Source organism: Oncorhynchus gorbuscha, linkage group LG16 (genome assembly GCF_021184085.1).
Source record: "Oncorhynchus gorbuscha isolate QuinsamMale2020 ecotype Even-year linkage group LG16, OgorEven_v1.0, whole genome shotgun sequence".
Taxonomy (NCBI): domain Eukaryota; kingdom Metazoa; phylum Chordata; class Actinopteri; order Salmoniformes; family Salmonidae; genus Oncorhynchus; species Oncorhynchus gorbuscha.
This window is the reverse complement of record NC_060188.1, coordinates 22428116-22447966: the sequence shown is the minus strand read 5'-3', so window position 1 is coordinate 22447966 and position 19851 is coordinate 22428116. Positions and strand designations below refer to the sequence as shown.

Sequence of the window (19851 nt, the reverse complement as noted above, 5' to 3'; positions counted from 1 at the left end):
GTAGGACTCATTGTTTTGTAAATTTAAATGTAATTGAGATGTAACAATGCTCTGCAGTGGATTAGCAATCTATTTTGCATTTTTGTGAAGTGTTTGTTTCCTTGTTTTATTAAATATTGTGATCATGGAACCTGAAGATTTTATGCAATCTTGTACGTACATAAATGTATGAAGCTGTTCCAATTTTAGTATGAAAAAAATTGCATATTGCAGCAGAACTTCTGTAAAAACATTTTAATTGTTCCCAATAGTTAATTTCAAAATGTTCATTTAACATAGAAACCCTGAAATATTGAATGTACCGTTCTAAATGAGAGATTTAATAGGTCACTGGAATGAAATGGAGAGCAGTTCATCCGTTAGCTATGATGAAGCATCTAGTTTTGTGAATTGCGATACAATGAAATAAATGTAAGACACATGCAGTTTTCCGGTCTCTGTATTTATCAGTGTAGTGATTTAAGGGGAGGGGGGAATACATTTGATTTTCTCAGGGTTTCAGTCACGACTGTAGGATAAAAGGTTTTTAATTGTGAACTGTAGTTCATAGATGTATTTACGTTGATGTCGATGGAAGTAGACATTTGTATTACGAATGAGAAACATGTCCCTTATTTTGTTACAAAGTATGGACAAATAGGACATTGTATATTGAATTAGTATTCAACTACTCCATAGAAATTATCAATGGGAGTTCCCCTGTGTTAAAGTTCATCCTCTTTATTGAATCAAAGAATGGCCTGATTTGGCTTTTTACAAAAAATTAAGTAGAAGGTATTGAATCTTTTGCTTAACTTGTTCAATTGTACTGCAACATTATGCAATGGTTTACATAATTCACAATTTGTATCTTGGGAATTAAAACCATTTTTGATCTTAAACGTGTTGAGTATTTGTTTCATGGATTTAAAACCAAGGTAGTAATAAAGGTATGTACTTCTAGTTCACTAAACTCCAACGATTAATGCCCCATGACAAGTATAATCTTGCAATAACTGAAACATGAACCAGCATTTATTTTATTCACATGAAAATAGCCTTTTTTTCTTTTGGGGGGGGGGTTACATAAGGTTTCTTACTACAACCAATTAAATAAATATTTTATTTTTACAGTATTGGAATGTATCAAATGGATTATAATCAAAGATTGGCACAGAATTCCAGAAAATAGGTTGGCCCTCTTGGTAATGCACTATAGAATTAAGGTTCACTCAGATTACTGTGGTCCAATGGCATGATGACTATCAGGAGACAGGACATCAAATAGATGGCACAGCAGCTGCAATGCCTAGAGCCAAAACAGATGAGATGTTCTCAGAGGTGCTTGTTATCAATGGTGCTTTCTTCATAGACATTCACCATAATCTGTTTTTAATCGAGGTCACTTGATCCTGTTAACTAAACATAAGGGTCAATTTTGCCACTATTTGGTACTACAACACAATGTTTTCGCAGTTAGAACAAGCTTACTTTTTTTCAGTGCTGGGATAAATTAGCATTTTCCCCACTTTGGCAAGGTTAGACCTCTATAAATACACTGCTCAAAAAAAAAACACAATGTAACTCCAAGTCAATCACACTTCTGTGAAATCAAACTGTCCACTTAGGAAGCAACACTGATTGACAATTTCACATGCTGTTGTACAAATGGAATAGACAACAGGTGGAAATTATAGGCAATTAGCAAGACACCCCCAATTGGGGAGAGGTGGGGACCACAGACCACTTCTCAGTTCCTATGCTTCCTGGCTGATGTTTTGGTCACTTTTGAATGCTGACGGTGCTTTCACTCTAGTGGTAGCATGAGACGGAGTCTACAACCCAGACAAGTGGCTCAGGTAGTGCAGATCATCCAGGATGGCACATCAATGCGAGCTGTGGCAAGAAGGTTTGCTGTGTCTCTCAGCGTAGTGTCCAGAGCATGGAGGCACTACCAGGAGACAGGCCAGTACATCAGGAGACGTGGAGGAGGCCGTAGGAGGGCAACAACCCAGTAGCAGGACTGCTACCTCCGCCTTTGTGCAAGGAGGAGCACTGCCAGAACCCTGCAAAATGAACTCCAGCAGGCCACAAATGTGCATGTGTCTGCTCAAACGGTCAGAAACAGACTCCATGAGGGTGGTATGAGGGCCCGACGTCCACAGGTGGGGGTTGTGCTTACAGTCTAACACCGTGCGGGACGTTTGGTATTTGCCAGATAACACCAAGATTGGCAAATTCGCCACTGGCGCCCTGTGCTCTTCACAGATGAAAGCAGGTTCACACTGAGCACATGTGACAGACGTGACAGAGTCTGGAGACGCTGTGGAGAACGTTCTGCTTTCTGCGGTGGGTCAGTCATGGTGTGGGGTGGCATTTCTTTGGGGGGCCGCACAGCCCTCCATGTGCTCGCCAGAGGTAGCCTGACTGCCATTAGGTACCGAGATGAGATCCTCAGACCCCTTGTGAGTCCAAATGCTGGTGCGGTTGGCCCTGGATTCCTCCTAATGCAAGACAATGCTAGACCTCATGTGGCTGGAGTGTGTCAGCAGTTCCTGCAAGAGGAAGGCATTGATGCTCTGGACTGGCCCGCCCGTTCCCCAGACCTGAATCCAATTGAGCACATCTGGGACATCATGTCTCGCTCCATCCACCAACGCCACGTTGCACCACAGACTGTCCAGGAGTTGGCGGATACTTTAGTCCAGGTCTGGGAGGAGATCCCTCAAGAGACCATCCGCCACCTCATCAGGAGCATGGCCAGGCGTTGTAGGGAGGTCATACAGGCATGTGGAGGCCACACACACTACTGAGCCTCATTTTGACTTGTTTTAAGGACATTACATCAAAGTTGATTCAGCCTGTCGTGTGGTTTTCCACTTTAATTTTGAGTGTGACTCCAAATCAAGATCTCTATGGGTTGATATATTTGATTTCCATTGATCATTTTTGTGTGATTTTGTTGTCAGCACATTCAACTATGTAAAGAAAAAAGTATTTAATAAGAATATTTCATTCATTCAGATCTAGGATGTGTTATTTTAGTGTTATTTTTTTGAGCAGTGTACTATAGTGCAAAAATAAATAAACCATAGCATATTAATCTATGCATTCCATTATGATGCAAAGAAGAATAAATGCAAAACACTAACCGGTACATGTTTGAGTAGCCTATTTCTTTACCTTTCAAGCATGGAGTCAAAGCAGGTCAGTGTTATCTTTCTGTAGAACAAAGTTAAGACAAGGGCCCTCAGGCCCTAGAGAGGAGAGAGGAGATAGTCAATGCCACAGGCAGAGTGTTACAGTGAGTGACCACTGCATGCTGCTATTGCGCAACTATCAAACTCCTTCGACATAGCAGATACCCACTCCTCACCTTCCCATCCCTCAGAGGGTAGCATCAGTGTCTCAGCTATGTGACATCTCTGGTTCTCGTCCAGGGCACTCATCCTCCCGGCCATCAGGTGCAGCCTGTCTTCAGCAGATGCTCAAGCAGGTCCAGGTGGATGGGGGCTGGGCCCAGTACACTGGAGGGCAGCAGCAGGCAGGTGGTTTGGCAGAGAGCACTGCGGATCGAGGGCCCTGCTGCCACCCACACACAAACGGCCACGTTTACAAAGTTCAATTGCTGTTGATACCACATCAACTAAACACAACAACAATTGCCCCAGACCAATCATAGGCAACGTCCCAATAAAAAGTCAATGATTAAGGGACCCGTTTTGTATCCACATAAAACTAGTAAATAAGCGATTCAACAACAAAGATTCAGCTAGGCTAAAACATTCAAAACTAGACCTCACCTCCATTCAGTCCAGAAGCCATAAGGTGTGATAAAGATGGCTTGTCTGACCATTTGGCCAGACAAGCCAAATGGTCTGAGTGTACACTGGGTAACTGTGATACAGAACAGTGAGTGACAACAGACACAAAATCAAATCAAATCAAATTTATTTATATAGCCCTTCGTACATCAGCTGATATCTCAAAGTGCTGTACAGAAACCCAGCCTAAAACCCCAAACAGCAAACAATGCAGGTGTAAAAGCACAAAATGTGTTCCTTATTTAACACATGGCATATGAGATGGCTATACATCTAGGAATAGTAAATCATGTCTATTGTAGCACTGTGATGTATCTGCTCCTGTCTCATGGTGTTGGTCTCTGTGCAGCATAGGCCCTGAGGGAACAGCCTCTTCACATCCTGAACAGCTATCTGATAGCTCCTCGATCCTACAACATAATATTATATCATTCATCATGAGCTACTAACATTACATCTGAAACATTAAAGCCTTGTTCCAAAGCCAGTCTCAGCCACTCTGTAACTGATTGATCTATGTTGTCTGGCAGGGCCTGGAAGGTGGCCCAATATCGTGCGGGGTCGAGGGGCACTGACTGACCATAGATGCCGCTGTGTAGATGGTCTGAGCTGTAACAGGCCCTCCAGAGGAATTGGTCCATTCAGCGGTCCTGGGCAGGGTCCTCAGGTCCCAGCACGTCCAGTAGCCTCTTCACAGCATTCTCCCTCTGCAGGCACAAAGCCAGGGAAGGCCCAGAGCTCAAGAACTGGACATAGACTTCTACAGCAGAGGGGTCCTAGAGGAAAACACAAGAGGAAAACTGAGCTGAGCCAATGCATTAAAAACTATATAACAATCAAATCAAATCAAATCAAATTTATTTATATAGCCCTTCGTACATCAGCTGATATCTCAAAGTGCTGTACAGAAACCCAGCCTAAAACCCCAAACAGCAAACAATGCAGGTGTAAAAGCACGGTGGCTAGGAAAAACTCCCTAGAAAGGCCAAAACCTAGGAAGAAACCTAGAGAGGAACCGGGCTATGTGGGGTGGCCAGTCCTCTTCTGGCTGTGCCGGGTAGAGATTATAACAGAACATGACCAAGATGTTCAAATGTTCATAAATGACCAGCATGGTCAAATAATAATAAGGCAGAACAGTTGAAACTGGAGCAGCAGCACAGTCAGGTGGACTGGGGACAGCAAGGAGCCATCATGTCAGGTAGTCCTGGGGCACGGTCCTAGGGCTCAGGTCCTCCGAGAGAGAGAAAGAAAGAGAGAATTAGAGAGAGCATATGTGGGGTGGCCAGTCCTCTTCTGGCTGTGCCGGGTGGAGATTATAACAGAACGTGGCCAAGATGTTCAAATGTTCATAAATGACCAGCATGGTTGAATAATAGTAAGGCAGAACAGTTTAAACTGGAGCAGGAGCATGGCCAGGTGGACTGGGGACAGCAAGGAGTCCTCATGTCAGGTAGTCCTGGGACATGGTCCTAGGGCCCAGGCCAGTTGAAACTGGAGCAGCAGCATGGCCAGGTGGACTGGGGACAGCAAGGAGTCATCATGTCAGGTAGTCCTGGGGCATGGTTCTAGGGCTCAGGTCCTCTGAGAGAGAGAAAGAAAGAGAGAAGGAGAGAATTAGAGAACGCACACTTAGATTGACACAGGACACCGAATAGGACAGGAGAAGTACTCCAGATAAACAAACTGACCCTAGCCCCCCCGACACATAAACTACTGCAGCATAAATACTGGAGGCTGAGACAATCTGTCCACTGGCCTGGTTTAGGTAGGTAGGAATAAGTGAGTTGCCTGATTCTCTGCAGCAGATGCCAGTGACACAGCTGTGGTATTGTCCAGAACCAGCACATGCAGGCCCACCACAGTAAAGCCACTCCGCTGGACTTTGCTGAGGATTTTCCCCAGAGCATGGCTCCACACTCCAGGCTTCAACAGGAACAGTTTGACCAGAAGCCGGACACCTGATGGAAACAGACAAGAGTGGCAAATAAGGTGCTTAAATATTTTCAACTTTTGTACATTTTTGTAACCATTGTTGAAGTAATCGACTTTGCAAGTAACCAATGTTTAATAAAACGTCCTACATTACATCATGTTATTTAAAAGGTCAAAGTTCATCCAAATAAACCCATTTCTAAACTCACCCTGCACCATGCAGTTTAACAATGACTCACGCTGGGAACCTGTAAGGAACATTAAACACAAGTCAGAAGGGAAGTGGGTGAGAGAGTCGTTTGAATGTGCTGATGACCAGGTGACACATACCAGCTATGTGAGGTGGGGGTAGGAACTTCAGTAATGGGCGCACACTGTGATCTGAAGATGAGAGAAAATCCACATAAATCCAGATATCCTTGACATGATTGCCCCAGATATAGGGTAGTAGTGAAATAGTACCTAGCTTGCACTGACTAGTTTTTTTTTACCAGGGATCATGTCTCCCAGGAAGAAGAAGAGGGATGCTTGTCTGAAGGCCAGTTCAGGAGTGGGAGACAACAGTATGTTCAGGTTCCCGGGGTAGTCCAGTGGCAGGAGCGAAGGCGTCCACCCTCCTCAGAGCACACACCAGGGCAGGGGAGGAAGCCAGGCCCACCATGCTGCTCTGCCACAGCCGGTCACCTACCTCATAGGGGCTCACCTCCCGCGCCTGCTGCCGAGATGTGGGCAGCCACTTCATGGCCAGCAGCTCGAATCCCTCCTCCCCGACATCGCCTGATGGAGAAACAAGGTAGAAAGGAGAGAAATGCAGAGCATATTAGGTAGGTGAGGAGTTCAGTGCTACAGCTGAATTGCAAGTACAATATTGGAATTATGAATAATATTATGCATTTGAAATATATTTAATTACATGGGCTGTGTTGTGGGAATGGTTCATGTGGGGTAAAGTATATGTTGTGTCCCCTGTCCAGAGCCTGTGTAGCAGGCTCAGGCCCTAACTGATGTCCCTTCCAGCCAGCGTAAGCACCACCACCTGCTCCAGCTCTGGGTTGGATGGACACCTGTGATTGGACAGCACCACATTGCAGGGGTTGGGTACGGCCCACATACGCCCACCTGAGAACCAAGCATGAACATAAACTCAATTAGACCAGGAAGCCAGGGAGGGGGTCATCATTGACAGACTGTGTTAACTCTTCCCTTACCAAAGCTATGGAGCAGGCTCTCTCTGTAGGGCAACATGTGAAAGCAGCTGCTCGGGTCCAGCTTTCCTTCATCTGACAGTCTGATGTGGATGCATCCCAACATCCTCTGTGTCTCCAACTCTTTCACAAGGGCTGACAAAAAGAGGAATCAGTGTCAATAAACTGAACATTGATGTCACAAGCTCAAATACCTCTAAAGTGCCTATCAGCATCAAATGGGAAGATATGTTCTTTATACACTGAGTGGACAAAAGATAAGGAACACCTAAACATGGAATAATCACAAATAGATGGGCATACTTGTAGAGGAGAGGATAGACACTGAGTGGACAAATCATTATGAACACCTGCTCTTTCCATGACATAGACTGACCTGGTGAATCTAGGTGAAAGCTGTGATCCCTTATTGATGTCACTGGTTAAATCCACTTCAATTAGTGAAGATGAAGGGGAGGAGACAGGTTAAAGAAGGATTTTTAAATCTTGAGACAATTGAGACATGAATTGTGTATGTGTGCCGTTCAGAGGGTGAATGGGCAAGACAAAAGATTTAAGTTCCTTTGAATGGGGTATGGTAGTAGGTGCCAGGCTTGAGTATGTCAAGTACTGCAACGCTGCTGGGTTTTTCACGTTTAACAGTTTCCCGTGTGTATCAATGGTCCACCACCCAAAGGACGTCCAGCCAACTTGACAAAACTGTGGGAAGCATTGGCGTAAACATCGGCCAGCATCCCTGTGGAACGCTTTCAACACCTTGTAGTCCATGCCCCAACGAACTGAGGCTGTTCTGAGGGCGAAAGGGCATGCAACTCAATACTAGGAAGGTGTTCCTAATGTTTTGTACACTCAGTGTACTTTTGAGGTGATATTAGCAGAGATATTAGGTATTATAGGTTAAGTGCTATACCTGCAGGCAGGCTGGCACAGTGACGCAGGCCACTCTCTCTCCTCAGAAGTAAGACCAGGCAGTGGGAAGACAGCTCAACCTTCTTCTCATCCACAGTAACAGTGGGCGGACTGTAGAACACTGACACCTTGTCAAAGAGAAAGACAAACTTTTAAGGGCATAGTCAACATTGATCTCGCCAGCTCCTCTTAGGCACTTTACTGTCAATTCAGTGTGGTGTGACTGATCTGGAGACAGTGTGTTGGAGGTGGGGTCGTTACCTGCTGTCTGGTGAGTCCCAGTGCCTGGGTTTGTTTGGTGGGGAGCTGCAGCCTCTGGAACCCCTCAGACTGAACCCTCTGCCCTCACACACAGACAGAACCCGGCTGTAGCAGCATGGCGCCACCGCTGGGGACACTATCAAGAACACGTCCACTATGAGGTGGGAAGGGAACGGTCAGATCCACAGTAAGACATTTTGAAACTTCCAACTACTGTACTTGGGATCTAGACTAGAGTAAAGCATTAAGCCTGACATCTCAAGTGTGTACTTGTTTCTGAGTTACCTTTAACAGTAGCACACAGGGTGGTAGAGAACCTGGTTAAATACAAGGGGCTGCTTCCCTCTCCATCACCAGGGGCAGAGCTGAGAGTGTTGGAAGAAAATCATGTTTTGTGTGAAATACTTTGACTACTGTTAGTGTTGTGTTGTGTGTATATATATATATATATATATAGCCCAAATATATATATAGCCCAAAAAGATTAAAACAAATGTATCAATCCGTATTTACTGAGTAAACCTTCAGTCTCTTGACCTTCCATCTACTCATGATGATTAATGATGTTGTTTTTTAAATTGCTTGTTTTTTTGTTGTTGTTGCTTTACAACGCTTTGAGATTCTTTATGTAAGGTATAGCGCTATAAAAGTTAAATAAATTATCATTATTAGTAGTAATATGGACTACAAACACACCTGTCAGTTGGAGCCTGGTCGGGGTTCTGGGAATTATTTCCTGGAACTCTCCCTGCGAACCACGTGATCAGTTGCCTGTGCACAAGGAAGTTCTTGATGTATTTGATGTACAGTATTTGATACTATTCCACTCCAGCCTTTAGCACGAGCCCGTCCTCCCCAATTAAGGTGCCACCAACCTCCTGTGTGAGCCACTGTGACTAAGATTCAAGATACAGTATCTGAGACAAAGTCTCCTAAAATGAATATCGTATCTACCTTTGTTTCTTTGGCTGCCCGGTAGTAGCACACTGCTGAATAGCAGGTGTTCTCTCAACTGGCAGCCAGTTGTGGACACGCTTCATTGTGGGAGATGTGGTTTGGTTGTCCACCTCTGGAAGCAGAGATGTTATCTCATTGTTAGCCTCAGGCAGCTTGTCCTTCAAGGCCACTCTTCTGGGGGTTCTGCATGTAGAATCCGCTGCAACTAGATCTTTCCTGTCCGGCTCTCTCCTGTTTCTGTTCGCCTCGCGTAACATTCTGAGTAATAGCCTCTTTCCAGTTACTTCCCTGGGAGAAGAAAAAACAACATGAACTCAGGAAGGAGTTAAACTGAATTCATAGTTCACAGCCACAGAGCCATTATAGTATATTTACAACCCTATGTAATAATGTTTAGAGCTTTACAATGGGTCAGTTATTCAAGGCAATATTTACTCTTTTCCATTCAGTAAACCAGACTGTATATTTCTGTCTGTTTTCTCATCAGATTGGTTTTTGTCGTGTAGGTTGAGGTTGGTCCGTTTCATGGATTGTGATGAAGTGCTGTTACATGGTCTGGTTGTGTTCGCGGGAGGCTCAGGGTTACGTAAATCAATATAAATGGTGGGGCACTTCCTGGCGGCTTGGCTTTAACTCAAATGCCATCCTTTTGAAAGACTTTCTCCATCCACCATTTTGTCTGGACAGTAAACAAAGCGTTCATGTTAATTAATTACATTTTTCATAATCATGTGAAACCCACACAACTTGATGATATATTTTTCCTGAAATTGGTAGGATGTTGGACAGGTGCTTTCTGAGGCACACCAGAGGTTTTATCTGGCGCAGTTTCTCTTTTCTCTTCAGCATCTCCACATGACTGTGTCCTACAGAAAGCAGCCCGCCTCTCCAATATAGTATCCTGTGACCTTACATTGTCTCCATCTGTGATCAAATTGAGAATGAATTGATGACATCATTATGATAATAGCATTGAGTGTGAATGACAAGCTAGGTGCACACTGGTTACTCTACATCTAATAGTTGTTCAGCAGTAGCTATATCAGTGATAACTTAAGAGTTACCCTATTGTCTACCTGGTTGTACTTCCATAGGTTCATCAGACACACTGCCTTCTAAAAAGAGTCCATCTGTTTGAAGAGTCAGAAGAATCTAGTCCAGATCCCAGTGCGCCAGTGGCTGGTAAAAACACAAAGGTACTGATTTGTAGGACATAAAACTTCATCAGTATCTATCTAACTGCAGAATAAAAATGTCCAGAGGTCAACAAATACATGAGTTATTATGTAGTACCTTCTCAATTTATAACAGGAAACGTAAACTCACCTCAAAAGACAAAACAGTTTGATTATCTTGTAGTGGCTTTTTCATAGAGCCATTTGGATCTGTTCTTTGTGTCTTTCACAAAGCATTGAGTGACAATGTGTTTTCTTCACAAGCTGTGTTATGTGAAGTGTGTGGCGATGTGGACTCAGTTGTTTTTTGTCTGTTTAGTGTGCCATGGCCGTGGTGCGCTGGGGTGTCCCCTTTCATCTCCACAGGAACATTGCTGCATGGATGGCCTCCTGCCCAAGCTGCATTTCGAATAGAGTAATGGCTGCATATCTCATTCACCTTATTACCTATGGGACTGGGCTCCTGGTGGGTGCCCTACTGGGCTAATTCATTGGCTTGATAAACTCCATGGGGTTCAGTTGTAGGCTCTCTATGTGGGCAAACGGTCTCCTCTGTCCAACACAGTTGTGACTGTGCCACAGATATTTGAAGCTCCTGTTTTGGATACACACAGATACACACACAGTAACCTTGCCAGGGTCTCTTCAGCAATTGGTGTAAACTTGCTCAGCTACCTAGCTACTTAAAGTTACCTCTATTTCAGAGTCCTCCAATGACAAGACACCCTAGGCCCTCTGTGTGTTTAGGAAGAAGGGCTACTGGTCGGCGAAAGATGGATATGTCTTCTTAATTTTCAAACTGTAAGGTTAGCCAAATTTCAGCTAACTTTTGATACATTTATCTAGATTTACTCTGGCAAACACAATTCAAAAACAAATAAACAACTCTAGTAGAACAGCAAGTAAGTAGCAAAGTTCATACAAATTAAGGGCTTTTCATAGGGCTAGCTTGCTAACGTTGTCTTACTGCTGCACTTGTTGTTAGTTAACTAAGTGCAGTAATCAAACTCATCTGAATCAATGGACGGGTTTGAAGCTGTAAAAAAAGAGCATTCCAACGCGTTGAAGGATCCGTGTCCATATTGACATAAACTAATGCATCTATAATCATCAAGGTAGACCACTCTTATGTCAAAGCAGTAGCAGTCAGCTACACTAAGTTAGCTCAGGTTAAATAGCTGCTAACAACAACTAGCAAACTGTTGGTTACCATAAGAACTGAACTACGAGAGTGAGGAGCGCATATAAATGATGGAGGAGCACGTGTTGCAGTGCAGAAGGGACGGGACCTGGGGAAAGATGGTCAACATTAACATGTCAACATCTGTGATCGACTGCGAGTTAAGTAATGTATGAACCGTTCAAGTTCTGCGGTCTATGAATCCTGCAGGCAGAGCTGTGTTGGAAATGGGCTGCTGTAAAATTGCTCCTGCCCGCTTTTTCAAAATGAAAACGTTACAGTGTCGTTTAATGTAGGCCCTGAAAGTTTACTTCTCCCTCTGCTTAGAGTTCTGGCCCATTGTGGTACAGGAGGAAGTGTTTGCTTTGTGTACACATATGGCCCACCTCAATAGCTGGGCCTCTGCACCTTTAATTTGTAAAGGCGGATATTGTTTACCTCGGGCCTATATCTATATTTGGTTGTGTGACCAATTCCTTGTTGAGCAAATCTGTCTCTTAAATATTTATTCAGAGGACAAAAACAAACATGACTTGTGTTTATTCAACGAATGCGTTTAATAGTCACCCATTCAAAGGTGGACTGCTTTGAAACATGTCCTAAAAGAGTACTGTACTGTACACTGTGTATTCTAGTAGGCTTACTTGCATTTTTTTTGTGTGCACTGATTTAATTAACGTTTCATGAAATATGAAACTAACTAAAAGTGTATGATGCAAAAGCTACATACTTGAAACATGTAGGGCATAATTACCTCAGTAGCAAAAATAATTTGTTACATTACATATTTTGAGAAATTATTAATATAGCCTAAATCATTGAATGTACAGTGAAAATTGTAGGCTAATAACAATTATTTAGAAATGATTGTCTTCCAAATGTCTGGCGTCTTTGACCCCTTCAGCAGTTCTTGAAATGTTCGTTGCTGATATCCCTCAGGTCATGGCCAACCAAGCCTGGAGGGCTGTTGCATGTTATATTGTTGTAAATGGTGACAACAGTGTGGGGTTCCTCTCCCTCAGCTAGGGTTTTCACTTGCCGGGGCACCGTCTGCGGTCTCCTCAAGCTGTAGTCTCTAAGGGGAAGGACACTGCAGTCACACTTCCAACGGTTCCCTGTCAGCCACAGTTGGTTTAGGGTGTCTGGGATATCTGGTGGAATGCTGCTAAGAGCGTTATCTTTCAGGTTTAGATAGCGTAGCCTGGGCAGCAGCTGCATGGTACCATTGTGCAGGATCTCCAGCCTATTGGCTGAGAGGTCCAGCCACGAGAGATGCTTCAAGGGCATGAGGGCCTCAGAGGGAAGTTGACGGAACAGGTTGCTGGACAGCAGCAGATAGTCCAGGTTCTTCAGGCCGTAGAAGGTGTGGGAGGTTAAGACCTCGAGCTTGTTGAATCTCAGGTCTAGTTGTTGTAGGCCTAAGAGTTCCACGAAGCTCTGGCGCTCCACCACAGAGATGTTGTTGTTTTGAAGGAAGAGCCGTCGCAGACCCGATAGTCCTATGAAAGCTTGGGTCGTGACCCTGGTCAGACAGCCCTTATCCAGGTGAAGACTGTGGAGCTTGGCGAGACCTTTGAACACTTGGTCTGGAAGACTGCGGAAACAGCTGCCAGACAGGTTAATGACAGCCAGGTGAGAGAGGCCCATGAAGGTGCCCATCCGGGCCTCCTGCACCTGGTTGTGCTCCAGCTCCAGAACCTCCAGGTGCCCAAGCCCCTCAAAGATCCTGTCCCCCAAGGCCTGGATCCGGTTGTAGCTCAGACACAGTTCTTCAAGATACTGCAAGTCACGGAATGTTCTGGGCCTTAGTCCACTGATGGAATTGTTGGAGAGCCGCAGCACATGGAGGCTGTGAAGACCAAGGAAAGTCTCATCGTGGAGCGCTGAAAGTTTATTGTTTGTGAGATCCAGCCAACTGAGGGACTTCATACCCATAAAGGCTCTGGGTACCACCGTCACTATCTGATTCTGGGCCAGGTAAAGCTTTTGCAGTTTGGGGAGCTTCATAAACACATTACCCTTAATGACCTTCAGGTGATTTCCAGTGAGGTCCAACTCCTTCAGCTCAGTAAGACCTTGGAAGAGTTGTGGCTGTAAGTAAGCCAGCCTATTCCCAGCCAGCACCAGCTCCCTCAGGCCATGCAGGTCATGGAACCCTGTCTCAGGCAACACTGCTATTGAATTCCACCCCAAGTTGAGAAGCCACATATGTGAGAGGCCAGCAAACAACTTCTCCTCAATGCGGGACAGTTGGTTGTTATGGAGACTAAGCGAGGCGAGGTTAGGCGTGTTCTGGAAGATAGTGCCTGGCAACGAACGGATGCGGTTGCGCTCCAGGTGGATGTGAGCTAGCGACTTAAGCCCTCTGAACACCTGGGAGTCAAGGGACACCAGCTGACCGTTCTGTAGATTCAGAAAATCCAAGTTGCTGAGATCCTTGAAGGTGGTGGCAGGCAGAGTGGTGAACAGGTTTCCATCCAGCCAGAGGGAGCGAGTGGAGACAGGCACGTCAGAGGGGGCCTGGGTGTAGTTGCGTGCGCTGCAGTAGACAATGAGCTCTAGACTGTAGTCGTCATGTAGACAGGTACAGCCCTTGGAACAAGGAATGGACTCCTCAGTAGGTTTCTCTCCCCCTGTGTCAGGATCTGGCAACACCAGTGATGTCCCCAGTACCCACAACACCAGTAGCACAATGGTGTGCATAACAGCTGGGGGTAGAGAGCAGAGGAAGTAAGCTCAATGTTGGTTCTCCTTATCTAAAACTATTAATATGCTTATTATCTTTGTAATAAACATGTATTTTCTCACATATTAAGTCCTCCCTGAAAGCCAATCAATTAACTTCTGTACTCAGATTATTCAGATTTGACATGAACCAATTTAAGATCAATATTATAGACAATGCCTAGGCCTATTTTCAATACTACAAATACAAAAAAATATTTACTGCAAACATTCATGACTAAAATATGCAAATCTACTATAAAGTGTACATTCATTTCTATTATGTGCAATTTTAAAAGATGAACATTCAATGATTCAGAATAGTTTCCCCTACCTTATATTTCAGAAATTCTGACTGAGGTAGACCGACAGACAGCCACCCACTAAACGAAGGACGTGTGTATTTGTGTTTGGAAAGGGAAACCCTACCTAGTCTTTCTAGAAAAAGTCAGACCCACTGAACTCTCAGAATTAACCTGTTCATACTCTATGACCAGCATCATCATCAGTCTTTCAATGAGACTATGGTCTTATCTCTCTCAAATATACTTTTTTTATACCTATGCCAACCTATCAGTATCTTTATAAGTACATTTTGAGTGAACATTCTTTGAGTGAACTATTTGATGTTCAAGAATTTAATAAACAAAATGCATTTTTTCCCATGACCTCAGATTTGTCATAGTACATAACATCATTAATACCCCTAAAATTCATATTATAGGAATGTCTACTGTACATATGGTCTAGTGGTCTGACTTTCAAGTAGCCTTTTGCAGTTTACTAAAGCCAGGGTCCTGTCTCTGAGTACATTTACTGTAGATTCTGACTGATACAGACAGCATGGCTGAGAGATAAGACAAACCTGGTGCAATGAACCTGGCATTTTGAAATGTATTACAAAAAGAGATTCAAGTTTGTACTTGCATTGTGTGTAAAAGCTCAGTATTTTTTTCCAGTGCACTTTAGCCAATCATTATCCCAGGTAAACGGAAATGTAGCTGTTTCATATCTCACAGCACACACATTGACCAGCAAACAGACTCCGATGTTAAACGTGGGTTGACTTTCACTTTATTCTCTTTCTCTGTAGCTTGGTTTCGTGAACTTACTGGACTACCCAGAACCGGACTTGTGCCTAAGGACCTCCAAATTCAATCAAATCTAACAGAAAACGTGACCATTGGCTGGACAATCCTGGACTTTGACAGACTGGCGGTTAAGAAAAGACATGGGTATGTTGTGCAATGGCTTCTCTAACACTGGCAGACGTTAAATTACATTGTTTTGTCACACTGAACATTTTAGTTGCTAAATTATATCCTAAACCTAGACTTAAGTAGGTATATCAGGGTTTTAAGACACAAAGTCATAATTTTGAAACAGAACTGTCACCTTAGGCTTAGTTCTTTGTTTAGCTCAACAAGTTTCTCCTTTCACAATGTGATTGTTCCATGATAGTGAACAACATGAGACTTGCCCGAAGGTTGTTAGAAAGAGAAAGCATCCCTAATATTTAAGCAGTGTGTTTAATGTTTATAATTGGTGGTGCTATTCACTTCTTTCACCACTAGAGAACACTGCTGCTCTGTTACCTAGGCATATGAGACATGTGGAAGGAATCCAAAAGCTCACTTTCTCTGAAAGAAAAGACCCTTCAGCATACAATCCAGTTATCCCAATCTGTTTGCAGGTGTTTACATGTTTTGAGATATTGTTTTACTTTGAATTAGTCCAATAAGTTAGCCACCTTACCACATACACTCTGTCATGGCAATGTTTCATTCAAGTTTGATTCAGTGCTTCCATTTCTGCTCTAGCAGAGGAGGCCCTTGTTTGCTACAGCGTGGTGTCAAATTAGAATAACATGGAAAAACATTGTTGAGTTTTATGCTGTTAGAATGATTAATGAGCCGTCGCAAAAAGATTTAACAGCTTATTTAAGTATCCTATTTTTAAGAAACGAAGGGAATGGGTCTCATGAAGGAGTGTAAACTCCTGTACCGGAGGGAAATCTCCCATAGTGCGTCTTTAACCATTCCTGCTCCCCAGACAAACATCTCTAATTGGCTCACTCCCCTGCTCTCAACCAGCACACAGGTTCCCTTCCCAGGTCTGTCAGCACCGGGAGAACAGGAGGCTTCATAGTAAGTGACAAGAGCCCCAGCTGCAGTGGCAGTGAATGTAGAGCAATGTCTCGGGCTCTGCTGGGAGTCAGTGTTTATATACAGGAGGAATAGATAAACTCCTCAGTCACATAACTAGCAGTGGAAAAGTTGAGAACTTCCTCAGCAGTGGTGAACAGACCTGAAGGGCACCGTGTCAGTGTGTGTTGGAGAATCCGTGCTGATAGCTACAATACCGCATCTTCCTTATCTTTTTGTTATTCCTTCTGCTGCTCATGACTGTCTGTCAGAGAATGAATGCCCAGAGGGGCAAGTGCACTCTACTGCCTTCCAAATTCTATCCCAATAGTAGAGAATACTGCCTACCTCTGTTAGGCTAACTGTTGTGTAATCGTGCAGGCTGACACTGTTTTGATTGCTGGTTTTGGAGCAAAGCTATGTTATATTTTACGATAATAGGGAAAATAATATTTTTGCCAGTTGCACAGACTTATTTTTTTTATTTTACAGCTGCCTTCTTATACAGATTGTAGGCTAACTAAATACATTATATTTGAGGGTTTTGTATAGTGCAGGGCTGTTGAAGGTAGCCTAATGGCACAAGTCCCTTAAGATCACGTGACAGCCATATTGTATGAAATATAGCATGTCGTCTTCCTTGGGATTACATATGCTGCTGGCATATTGGATTCTCCAGATGTAGGGAGCAGATAATAGGTATAATTTCATAAAAGAACATTACCATTCCGCTGGGTACTTTTGATGATTATTGAAAGAGATGACATCAAACCCAATCCATTGACAAGTGACAGGGGAAGCTTACAGCAATTTCCTTTCTCTTTATACAGGCTACGTATGTAGAGGGGCTAAAGTCCAGGAATGTGTCGTAAAAAGTTGGTTTGCAGTAGATTGTAGCCTACAACTACACAGGTGAAGTGGAACAATGTTATTTCTATTTCACAGTGATAGAACAGTACTGAATAAAAGTTAGGCTAGCGGCTTTGTGTGGAGCCGTGGGAGACATAGGCTAAGAAGAGTTTACCTCAAGGTAATATGAAATAACCATGGAACTTTTTCATTATTTCAGGGATTAATTGTATTATCTTGTTACAAAAAAAAGTATTTTAATCGGCTCAGAACATTAAATAATCCCCTCGAGAGATTAATTATTACTCTCCAAAGACAAGATTCTTCTGCCCTCAAGATAAAACTAATCTTCCCTGAAGATGTAAGATTATTCACTTGAAAATGATGCCCCAACCCGTCTCAAAATGGAGAGAAACTGTCAGAAAGGGCCATGATCCCCATCTGAATCAAAGGTGAAGCATAATGAAGCTGTAGCACAGAAAATACTTTGTAGGAATGAACTAACCTGTGTGATTTTAAATGCTTGAATCAGTAAACATTACTTTGACCCACTGGTCTGCTGTTGAGATGAGTCCATATCACACGCCGTCTGTTGGGTACATCCCACTAGGCCTATAGGCATTAGATGAAACCTGCAGGCCTCAATCTCAAGCAAAAGGACTTATTGGCACCAATGTTCCCTCTAATGTTTAGGGGCACTGTGCAACTTTTAGGTCTTGTGAGCGGAAACTTGAACCTTGTGAGAATTTTATGCAAATTCTGGTGCGCATTTACAGTAAACACTGAGGCTGTACCCTTACAGTTTTAGACAGTAGCCAATAGGCTATTGTGGCTATTTGAGCATAATGTGCTCTTTTGCACACCAGTGTCTCTACCTGTACATGATCATCTGATCATTTATCACTCCAGTGTTAATCTGCAATATTGTAATTATTCGCCTACCTCCTCATGCCTTTTGCACACATTGTATGTGGACTCCCCTTTTTTCTGCTGTGTTGTTGACTTGTTAATTGTTTACTCCATGTGTAGCTCTGTGTTGTCTGTTCACACTGCTATGCTTTATCTTGGCCAGGTCGCAGTTGCAAATGAGAACCTGTTCTCAACTAGCCTTCCTGGTTAAATAAAGGTGAAATAAAAAAAATAAAAAATAAAAATGTAAGCCTACCAACAAAACCAATGGAGCAAATCACATAACATTTTTTTACATGGAAATAGCTTGTAATTTCTATAATGTAGGCTACAGTATCCTATATTTGGTGTTCAATGCAGGCCTACATTGTATGATACTTTTAAGAACGTTTTTACAATATGAAGGGCTTGGCATTGATTCATGATTTTTTACTAGGGTCTGTAACACCATGGGCCAAATCGGTGACTGTAAATTGCATTGTATTGTATGATGCAAGAAACCACTTTCCAAAATAACAGTCATTATTATTACCATGTAGCGAATTAGACAATGTAGGCTACCTCTCTGCCTATTGGCTTATTTGCACATTCAAGCCTGCGTCAAATACAACACTGCCCTTTAATTAAGACGTAAGCTTTTTACCTGACTGGCTTTTCAAAGATTACTTGAAATGTAGCCTACATGTTTTGTGCTCTTGTAGGAAGCAGTAGCTCCCCATGGCTGACCTATAATTATCTATAACTGGTCTAATAACTCGCTTACTAGCAAAGAATATCAACAAATGAGCACATGCGCTCTGATCTGAAAAGGGCATTCAATCGCGGATGATTGAAAGACCGCTCGTGGCCTACCCCCGCCAATAGAATTTTACTCCTTTGCGCTCGGCTCTCCCTCCAGAAAATCAAAGACTAAATCTTGCAAAGTTAGATTTGTTTTGCTGATATAATGTTTATTCGATCACAGAAAACACGTTGATCTATATAGTCTAAACAAATGGGGCGAACTCAAGTTCAATCTCTTGCGTCTCTGTGCGACCTGTCATTTCTTCTGCACAGCAGTCCTGTAAGAGGTGCGCGACACACGCGCAGTTTAAATGGAACATTGATTGGCACCAAATAATTCCATCTAACTGGATGGAGGCAAGTTTTCACAATTAATAAGAACAGAGGCCTTCGTTCCTAATACACAATCAAATTGACTCCTGGTTTTCAGTATGAAAACGTCTGACCGAGACATATCCATTCAAGAGCTCTGAAATATCCAGCTGTGTGAGCCAAAGCCATTTTAACCATTTGAAACAGTGACTGAAATCATGCCATTCAGCCTCATACTCGGCTTGGGAGGTAGATCATGGTGTGATGAAAATGATTGTGACTCTATGTATGCTCTCTCCTTCATGGTTTCCCTTTGTTGGTTAGAAAGGAGATCCACACAACCCTATTCAATTAGGAACCCAATTCATTTGGGAAATTAATAGATACATAATTGTGGACAAGCTGTGTTCTATGTAAAATGGACATATGTTATAGCACTGCTGGGTATGGTACATGGGTTTGTCAAATGAATTTGTCAAATGTAGCCCACTTTGAATCCATGTCAGCCTTAGCTAATACATTTCTCACATACACTTTCATATCCCTGGATGATTTTAACCCTTGTCACATGCTGTAGCCTGTGCCTCTAAACCATTAGGCAATCAACCAAGCGTTGATAGAGGCATGATTCAGAGAGCAACAAATAACCCAAATCTGAGGTGTGATCTTTTTACATTGACGCTGAATGGTGTGGGGTCTGTCTGA

The 19851-nt window shown here is 43.2% G+C and overlaps 1 protein-coding gene and 4 long non-coding RNA genes across 9 annotated transcripts in view; 1 reads left to right on the top strand and 4 right to left on the bottom strand.

Annotated features, from left to right (window-relative positions):
- Positions 1-1138: 1138 nt before the first annotated feature.
- Positions 1139-3681, bottom strand: LOC123998835. Its single transcript, XR_006832346.1, has 3 exons — positions 3356-3681; positions 3163-3236; positions 1139-1288 (listed from the first exon to the last, which is right to left on the bottom strand). It is a non-coding gene; the product is annotated as an uncharacterized LOC123998835 (long non-coding RNA).
- A 232-nt stretch (positions 3682-3913) lies between these two features.
- Positions 3914-4733, bottom strand: LOC123998831. Its single transcript, XR_006832345.1, has 2 exons — positions 4384-4733; positions 3914-4213 (listed from the first exon to the last, which is right to left on the bottom strand). It is a non-coding gene; the product is annotated as an uncharacterized LOC123998831 (long non-coding RNA).
- An 816-nt stretch (positions 4734-5549) lies between these two features.
- Positions 5550-11612, bottom strand: LOC123999958. Its single transcript, XR_006832521.1, has 16 exons — positions 10939-11612; positions 10397-10840; positions 10147-10249; positions 9878-9994; positions 9506-9749; positions 9068-9358; positions 8810-8884; positions 8399-8478; positions 8114-8267; positions 7854-7980; positions 6947-7078; positions 6652-6857; positions 6230-6515; positions 6069-6119; positions 5948-5986; positions 5550-5764 (listed from the first exon to the last, which is right to left on the bottom strand). It is a non-coding gene; the product is annotated as an uncharacterized LOC123999958 (long non-coding RNA).
- Positions 11498-19851, top strand: part of LOC123999959 — an 85207-nt gene continuing 76853 nt past the window's right edge. For 2 of the 4 annotated variants that reach the window (XR_006832522.1, XR_006832523.1), the window contains exon 1: positions 15146-15384. This is a non-coding gene — a long non-coding RNA (uncharacterized LOC123999959). Of the gene's footprint in view, positions 11596-14495; positions 14546-15145; positions 15385-19851 lie in introns of those variants that run through there. The other 2 variants (XR_006832525.1, XR_006832524.1) reach the window with 2 other exon arrangements.
- LOC123999957 (insulin-like growth factor-binding protein complex acid labile subunit) lies at positions 11938-17134 on the bottom strand. Of its 2 annotated transcripts, none has more exons than XM_046306012.1 (2): positions 17018-17134; positions 11938-14133 (listed from the first exon to the last, which is right to left on the bottom strand). In XM_046306012.1, exons 1-2 carry the CDS (start codon positions 17058-17060, stop codon positions 12326-12328), a joined length of 1851 nt encoding a protein of 616 aa, XP_046161968.1. In that variant the 5' UTR covers positions 17061-17134; the 3' UTR covers positions 11938-12325. The 2 variants fall into 2 exon arrangements, with proteins under 2 accessions (XP_046161968.1, XP_046161969.1); XM_046306013.1 differs by lacking the exon at positions 17018-17134 and adding an exon at positions 14484-14608 and having other exon boundaries at positions 11939-14133.

Excerpts from the sequence above, each read along its gene's own strand:
- LOC123999957 (XM_046306012.1), bottom strand. The coding sequence starts at position 17,060 with ATGTCATCTCTTTCAATAATCATCAAAAGTACCCAGCGGAATG. Across the intron at positions 14,134-17,017 it reads CAAAAGTACCCAGCGGAATG|CTGTTATGCACACCATTGTG; the intron begins GTAATGTTCTTT and ends CTCTACCCCCAG.